Below are 9,263 nucleotides of genomic sequence, written 5' to 3'. Positions count from 1 at the left end.
TAGAACATGGGTTGTTTAAATTTTTTTTCATAAATATTCTTAAAATACTATTAAAATGGAAGGAATACTACCACCACTAAACTATAACACCGATTGTGCAAGGTTTAAAAGAACAGTCCATTGCAGAAGCATTTTAATCTATGAGTTTCCTTGAAGTCTTTTTTTATATTCCAGTAAAGCCCAAAATATCCAGGGGAGCAGAACTTCATAAGTTTAGGAATTACTGACATAACCTATCCTTAAATATTATAGATTGCCTTCATCTGACATAATTATAATACTATACTATAAGTGCTCATTTCCTTTATGTGGACCAAAAATAATTTGCGTTAAAACATACTATTCATACTTGGTGATTATTTTATTACCATAAATTATTGTATACAATTTTTTGATAAGGATATTATAAATCATATTTTAAACAAAAATGTATGCATGGCATATGTAAGCAGTAACATCTGGAAGGAGAAAACACCCTTGAAAACATTTACCTAAAATTTAGTAATACTGAAAAACACTAGATTGTGCAGAGTAATGATTAAAAGCTATGTGTAATACACTGGAGCACTGGTAAGTCTTCAGGTACTGGAGGAACAACCTGGCATAGGAAGAAGATCAGAGTAGGAACAGCCACATCCTTAGAAGTGCACGTCATCGAAAAATAAATCCCTCGACATAGCATTACACAAAGATTCTTCCTTTGGGACTTAACAATACAGACAAAGGTGTATTGGGTTTAATGTGATTTTATTATTAGGTAAATTTTAGTTACTTTATATAGATAAAAATATACAATATTGCTTTAAGTTTTTTAAGTGTATACTTGATCGTCAACATATTCACATACAGTTTAGAAGCCTGTCTTTCCCCCACTAAACAGTTCATCCAGTAACATGTGGAAGAGACTAACAAAAAATTATTTAGATGAAGACTTTTCATGAAAGGTTTCAATGTAAAAGTGGAATATTAATCTGGTCTAAATCTTTAGTGATTCCTCCTGCTACAAACAAATTATGAAATGTTTTAGACAAATTTATTTTTTTCAACACTTGAATTCATTGTCCAGGTTCAAAATTCTGTTGGAAAATGCATAAAACTGACTTAGCTATTGTGTCTAAAGTCACTTTTATATACATTGATTTACTAAAAAAAGAAAAGTATAGTATTTTAATACTATATTTCAGTTTGGGATTTCACTGTGTTTTTATATAATACATGCAAAACATGTCTATGCCTTTCAGCTGTCCTATTTAAGTAAAACAAAGTCAGATGGTGGCACTTTTAAGTCACCCAAGGATGGTAAAGTTATTAGTGGTCTGATTAATTGCTTACTTAAAAAGACACAGTGATAAAATATGTTAAGACCCAAACAAGTTATTTATGTGCATATATAAGGTATGCACTATTTTTAAATGAAAGACTGAAAACATTTTACAAATATCGTTGTTCATTATAAACTATACAATGCACCATTTTTTCACTTATACCAATACTTTGCACCAAACATTGCTATATTTAATCTTAACACTCCTCAAATATGAGAAAAACAGTTTCCACTGTACTAAGAAGTGAAATTTATAAAGTCAACATATTACATTTTAAAGGATTACAGGTCTAAAACAGTTTTTAAAGAATTTATACATATTGAAATGGGTGCTGTACTTATTAAAGAGCTAAAAATAAAGCTGCTTCTCTTCATTTTAAGTTAATACTCAGAGTTGCATTTAACAGCAGATTCTTTACAGCGCAACATTCAACTATTAAGGTGGAGATTTTAGTAAAGCTAAATGGTGATATATCTCTTACTTCTGAAAACTCTTGAAATTTTAGTGCTGCTCTCTTACAATAACTAAAAAAAAATTTAGGAAGATATTTCCACTTCCAAAATTTTTCAACGTAAGGCACACGGCAACATTAAAATCTAGAAACAACTAGAGTAAGTAATAAATATTTCTCTTTTCAACCATTATTTGCTCTTTACCTGAAGAAAGTGGGTGAGTAGTGCAGTTGAAACATGCCTAGATTAATAAAAATGACTGAATTTAAGAAATACCAATAATATTTGTGTGCAGAATGTTATTTTAAAAAGAAAAAGTATATTTTATGTAAATATATATTTTACATAAAATATACTCCCTACAGTGTTATAGGTAGAAAAAAGTGTGAGGCACTTACATTACCAAGGAGGGAGGAGCATACTGAGATTATCTTCCACAAGCACCAAACCATTTGTTTTAACCTCTGAGATAAAAGCAGAAGCTAAAAGTAAAAGGAAATAGTTCATATTTGGTACACTAATAATCTACAAGTTCAAAACTCAAAGTATTTGATTTTAATCTGATGGAGGTAATTCCACCAGAGAAAAATTTTTCATATTTAAAAGTGTCAAAATATCTCCCTGAAAAAGTTCTGTATATTCTGTGGTATTATTTCAGAATACTGTAAACTGTAGATGGTATTTCACTCCTCTGTGACAGCATACTATTCTAATGACGGTAGTATAGGTGATTAACTCCTCTTATTACAAACCAGATGTTAATGTTTTTATAACAGTAAAAATAACATGTACATCAATGCCTCCACGTGAACTTGCTCACATCCAACAAGGACAGTCTTATTACTCTGTGATGCTTGACAAACTACTCAAAAACCAAGGTGAGGAGTGGGCTTGGAATTACAGGAATCCACTGGATGTCAAATCAGGGTAAGTTCTGGCTTCTGATGGGTGAAGATGTGTGGCAGGCTGAGTGTTACTCATGCTATTTAATTCAGCTGGATATGTTTCGTTTAAAATTGCTCCGTTCTGAAACTGCAAACAGCAACGCAACTTATTAGAACAGATCCTTCATATATATTAAACCATTATATATGTGAAATGTAGTTCTAAAATCTTTATCCTCCAAGTTGTTATTGTTAAACTTGAAACTCCTTTACTGCTGTTTTAACTCATTCAGTGAAGTCATACTGAACACATGTATTAGTTGCACTTCCAATCTCTCAGTTTCTCCATTAGATAGTATAGGTGAGTGATATCATTGTCTCCCTTTAGATGTGGCACTCCATTGACAATTTGATCAATGAAATGCCTTTGGTTTGGGCAGGACCCACTGGATCAGAAAGTACCAGTCACGAACCAGAGGTACTATTCTCTGTCATAAGTCTGCTTTGACCAGATTGTATCTCAGTAAGTTTTAGGTACCAATAAACTACATTCAAGATCACTACACTGGACTACAGATAACCCAGAACTTTCTGAAAAGCGGCAAGTTATGATTTGCAAGAGGTTTCTTAATATGCCTTATATACTATATGCCATGGGTATGATTTCTATAACCAATTTTATTCCTAATATGCTTTCAAAGTACTACTAAAATTATTGTCCTAATTATGGAAATAAAAATTACCAAAGTAAAATGCTTGCTCTTGCCTTTTAACAATGAAATTTAGTCTCATTTCCGTAAGTGCTACTGGAAAAAAAGGAGGGAGGGGAGGACCTTGAGACACACAGTTCTGTGGAATAATAATTAGCTGGTGATGGACAGGGAATCCTGGCGTGCTGCAGTCCATGGGGTTGCAAAGAGTTGGACATGAGTGAGCGATTGACCTGAATAATTCCTAATAGTTCTGTAGGTTTTTATAGATTACAGAACTTTTTGAATCTTAGTATAATTTAGTGAAAGTAATGGATTATAATCATACCTTTAATTGCTTCAAATGAAATTTACCTTTCTAAAGCCTATGTAACATTAGGTTTCAGTCCTTCTAAACTTTGTCAAGTTTTCAAAGGGAAGGTAATAATCGCCCACTAAAAGGTAGGTTTTGGATAAATTACTTTCCTCACTCAGTACAGTGCACATCAGCAACTGTCTTTAAAGAGACTGTGTGCTAAGTCACTTCAGTCGTGTCCTACCCTTTGGGATCCTATGGACTGTGGCCTGCCAGGCTCCTCTGTCCATGGGATTTCCCAGGCAAGAATACCGGAGTGGGCTGCCATTTCTTCCTTCAGGGTATATTCCCAACCCAGGGACTGAACCTGTGTCTCTTATGTCTCCTTCATTGGCAGGCAGGTTCTTTACCACTTGTGCCACCCGAAAAAAGACTGTCTAGAGCAGCGCTAGTCAACAGAAATATAATGTGAGCCACAAATGCAGTTCCAATTTTTTTTAGATTTAATAACTTTATTTTTTTAAGTTGCTCAGTCATTTCCAAGTCTTTGCGACCCCATGGACTGTAAACCTCTAGGCTCCTCTGTTCATGGAATTCTCCAGGCCAGAATACTGAAGTAGCTAGCCATTCCCTTCTCCAGGAGATCTTCCCAACCCAGGGATCGAACCCAGGTCTGCTGCATTGCAGGCGGATTCTTTACTGTCTGAGCCACCAGGGAAGTCCAATAACTCCTTGGGGGAATATATAGGTCCAGAATTCTTACTATTCATAAGGAAGTAACACAAAACAGTGGGAAAGAAAACACTGTAAGGAGCTGGTGCTAATGTAGGCCCTCTTCAGAATATAATTTTGCATAATTCACTTCTCTACAGTTTACAAGTTACCTACCTGTGCTTATTCTGCAGCAATGTTGTGAGATAGACTAACTCATTGTTAAATTTTAATATAACTGAACAATGTCAGGAATGAGGATAAGAAATTTTTTCACAGTCTTTTTCTAGGGAAAAACTCATATGTAATCAAACAAGCCAAGTGTATAAAAAAGATCAGGAAAAACCAATTAATGAGAAAGCTGCAAATGACATTTATAGACTATTATTACAGTCTTATTGGGATTTGTTTCACAACTAAAATACACAACATGAACTCAGTATTTTCTAATGGAAAAGCATAAAGGCAAGCATAAGAGATTCCTGGGCAGTCACAAAGAGCAGCGATCATTAGGAAGCACTTTAAGTTACCATGTTGGTAGAAGGTCTGAATGACACATTTAAAAACATCCAGCTTGAGTCTCGTGATAGAAAGCCAGATAAGTTACCTTTCTTATTTTTCTTCAGATACCAGGGAAAAAACTATTTTACCTTGAAGGATAAAATGAAAATAGAACACCAAGGAGCCTAGGACTTTCAACAGAGATCACTTAGGACAAAAGTTTTTGAAGAAAGCACATCGATACTGGTTTGAACCCAATTTCAACAGGAAGAGAGTCAACATTTAATAATAATGAGTATAATATATAAAAATACTGAGTCACCGTGCTATATACCTGAAAATGTAAATCAACTATGTCAGGAAAAAAAAAAAAGAGCTTTGAAAAAACTATTTTTAAAACCTTAAAGCTTTCTAAGTCAGCATGTTTAAAAGGTCAGATTTTAAAAAAATCAACATTATTCTAAACAGTGTACTTTTAACTAATTTTACTTTTAACTTATGGATGCATTCATACTGCTTTCGTCCTTGATTTCTTTTACATATGATATACTTGTATTAGTAACGTAAAGGTACCAGCTTATACAAAATAGTCACAAATAAAATTAGAAATGTTCTCCCATACATGCTACAGATAAAATGTTAAAATCAGTCACTGACAAAACCCATAATTTGCATCTGTTTCGAATCTATGAAGAGGCATTTGAAAGGACTTACTCAGTTTGAGAATACCCTTACCTTGTTTTCAAATGCCTGTGAGCCTGGCGTGGTTGGGTTGTATGGCATCTGAGCCAGCTGGCTGTGCTGAGGGTCTGGCTGGCACTGGTACATTGAAACAGCCCCAGCGTAACACGTCTGAGGAGCTACCATGGCCGACTGTGGATTGAGTCCATGCTGTTGGTTTTCAGGAACTTGTAAACACGAGACAAAATCTTCTAAATTAGAAGCAGTAGTAGGGTACGGGGCTGGTTCAAAATTGCCCATGGGAAAGTCTAACTGTGTACCCTGAGGTTGTGGTGGCAACCCAGGCTGACTACAGGGTATCAAGTTCTGGGGGTAAGGCATAGGATCAAGCTCAGGTTTGTAGGGAAACTCTTGACTAGTCCCGGGTAAGTCTGCAAAGACATTGTATTGCTGGAGGTCTTGCTGAGGACAATTCAAAGGCACAGATTGGTTAGAGTTCCAGTTTGCAAACATGTTGTTAACTTGCATATGCTTCATTTTCTGACACAGTTGCTGCTGCTGCTCCGCTGCTGTGTGCATCTGATGGGGCTGCAGCTGCTGCTGGTCTAACTGGAGCTGCTCCTGGACCATACAGCTAGGGTTCAGAGCCACGGATGGCTGCTGAGGGTACCCTGAACACCCGAAGGTAGGCTTATTTAAAGAGTCTTCAACGTAGGTCAGAATTTCATCTGTTAAGTCAATATCTCTGAAGTCATCTTCACCGGAAAAGTCAGTTCTGAAAAATTCCTCATTCTGTTGCATGTGTTGGATGTCTTCAAAATCAATGCCTAGGTGTTTCATAATGCTGTACAAGTCACTGTTTCTGTTATCTGCAAAGAGCCCGGCATGATCTCCAGAGAGAGTTGGGTTCATGTCCTGAGACTGGCTGATCTGCTCATGTTTCAGGATACTGTCACTCCCCATAGGTACAACACTGTCTTGCCAGTTACTGCACTCATTCAGAGAGTCACTGAAAAAATTCCTTTCAAAAGGTGTACTAGTTGAAGCAGGATAGAGATAAATAGCCTCGTCTTGTTGCATTATGGCATTCAAGAGGGAACTGGGGTTGAGGGAATCCTTACTTAGAGTTGATGTGGCGGTTGACTCTTTTCCACCAGCACCATTTTTAGTCTTTATTGGTAAGGGATCCATTATGGAAGGAAAGGGGCTGCTTATCTCATATAGAACGGCGTCTCCAGTGGTAAACATAAATGGCAACTTCATATTGCGTTTGTTTAAGTGCTCCATTCCTTCTTCATCTCTACAGTTGGGCACAAGAAAGTTTGCATGTATTAGAAAAAGCTGTATCCTAAACATTTCCAAAATAAGAAATTTTAAAAAAGAAAAACTAGCACACACAATACGCAGTAGTTAAATTTGCTAGAGGTGAACATAAATTTGAGAGAAATCTTTCTGATGACAAGTACTTAAAACTGTTTATAGAAATTTAGATAGAATTTGTCCAAAAATTTAATTTCACTCTCAGATTCCATCCCTACCTGAGAAAAAAAATTCTGAATGGAATACAGATCCAAATATATAAGTGAGGCATGCTGAAATATAAAGCTCTAAAGGAAGATTGACATATCAAAATGAAAATTTTTTGCATGGGAAAAGAATTCATAGGTTAAGGCATGGAATAAATGTCATAGTTTCATATATACTATGTAGTGTGTATATGTGTAAAATTTAATGCTGGTATTAGGTAAAGAGCTCCAAATAGGTCTAACAACCTCTTTATAACTAATAGAACAAGCAAACAAAAATAGCAAATGTATAAAAACATGAACAAAACAAACCAGACCACTGATATGTAAAGAATACTATACATACAAAAGAACGTGTAGTCTTGACAAGAGTATGTAGGATATTTTATCAACACTGACCATACACTAGATTATAAAATAAGCCACAACAAATTTCAAAGGACTGAATTTCTTCAGGCTATTGTCTAACCTCAGTGGAATTAAAGTCAAGTAACAAAAAGACAACTAGAAAATCCCCTAGTATTGAACAGTACATAACACTATGTTTCTAAATAATTCCTGAATAAACAAGTCAAAATAAATACTAGCACATATTTTCAACTGAATGATAAAGACAAAGGACTGTAGTTAAAATCATACTTAAAGAAAAACTAATACCTTAACCAAATACATTAAAAAAGAAAAAGGTGGAAAGAAATTCAAATTATACCTAAGAAGAGTAGAAGGAAGGAAATAATAATGAACAGACATAACTGGGTAACAAATGTATAACAGGAAAAAAATCAATAAAACAAAAGCTGACTCCTTGAGAAGGATAATAAAATTAACGGCCTTCTAGGAATAGTGATGAAGACAGGGCACAAATTCCTAATACCAGAAAATATTTCTTAAAATTATATGAGTACAGAACTTATAGAACAGAAAGAAAATAAGAGCATAAAGGAGAAAAATCATGATGTTGATGAATGTGAAGTAAGAATTTGGTGTAAAAATTCAACAACCACTCATGATGATGATATCCTCCTGGTAAACGGAAGAAAGGGATGCTTTTAAACCTGAAACAATAAACCCAGTATTTACAAAAATAACAAAAGACTACTTACAACTATCATATGAAATGATCAAGCATTTGAAGTCTTTCTCCCTTAAAGTTGGGAATAAGACCAAAATGAATTACCATTATTTCCATTGCATTCTACTGAGGGCCTAGCCAGTACAATGGAAGAACTTAAAAAAAAGAACAAAACTAAGCCTAAAGGTTAAAAGAAAAAAATTATTTGCAAACAACATAGGACATATAAGAAAACCTTAAAGTCTACAGACACCTTATTAGAATTAATAAGTGAGTTGAAGTAAGGTCACTAGATATAAAACACCAATATTAAAAACTCAACTATTTCTATATATTAAAATTATATATAATATATATGCACACCATTTAAAACAACATCATAGAACATATCTAGCAATAAAATTAAAATATGTATAAGACTCAGGTAAGCAATGGCACCCCACTCCAGCACTTTTGCCTGGAAAATCCCATGGACGGAGGAGCCTGGTGGGCCGTAGTCCATGGGGTCGCTAAGAGTCGGACACGACTGAGCGACTTCACTTTTACTTTTCACTTTCATGCACTGGAGAAGGAAATGGCAACCCACTCCAGTGTTCTTGCCTGGAGAATCCCAGGGACAGGGAAGCCTGGTGGGCTGCCATCCATGGGATCGCACAGAGTCGGACACGACTGAAGCGACTTAGCAGTAGCAGCAAGAACAATACAGCCCATTATTAAGATAAAAACATGGGTACATACACATGGACCACCACATTCATGGGTTGCAAGATTCAATATAGAGATGTTAATTTTTCCAAAAGGAACTATAATTTCAATATAGTCCCATTAAAAATCTCAACAGATTTTCCCATAGGAATTGGCAACTGATTTCTAAATATATATGGAAATATAAAGGGTAAAGAAGAGGCCAAGACTCTATCCAAGGAGAACAAAAATTCTGACCAAACAAGATGGTGGGTATAAAGATATCAAGGCATATCAAGATACAGAATAGTTAAGACAATGTGCTTTGGAATAAAAACAGACAACTTGACCAGTGGAACTGAGAAGCAGAATCACAGATACAATCCTCTGATTGAAATGTAGTGCAGTGAGGAAAAGGTGGT

General features: G+C 35.2%; 1 protein-coding gene across 1 annotated transcript in view; it reads right to left on the bottom strand.

The window, feature by feature from the left end:
• Positions 1–346: 346 nt before the first annotated feature.
• The window catches only part of AHR (aryl hydrocarbon receptor), a 52,817-nt gene continuing 43,900 nt past the window's right edge, over positions 347–9,263 (bottom strand). Inside the window, exons 10-11 of the mRNA XM_040260614.1 lie at positions 5,614–6,859; positions 347–2,809 (exon numbers count right to left, since the gene is read on the bottom strand). Coding sequence (XP_040116548.1) covers positions 2,675–2,809; positions 5,614–6,859 — 1,381 coding nt within the window. The 3' untranslated portion in view covers positions 347–2,674. The remainder of the gene's footprint in view (positions 2,810–5,613; positions 6,860–9,263) is intronic.

The sequence above is a fragment of the Oryx dammah genome, unplaced genomic scaffold (genome assembly GCF_014754425.2).
Source record: "Oryx dammah isolate SB20612 unplaced genomic scaffold, SCBI_Odam_1.1 HiC_scaffold_18, whole genome shotgun sequence".
NCBI lineage: Eukaryota > Metazoa > Chordata > Mammalia > Artiodactyla > Bovidae > Oryx > Oryx dammah.
Note: the sequence above shows the minus strand (reverse complement) of the source record. Positions and strands in the feature narration are given on the sequence as shown.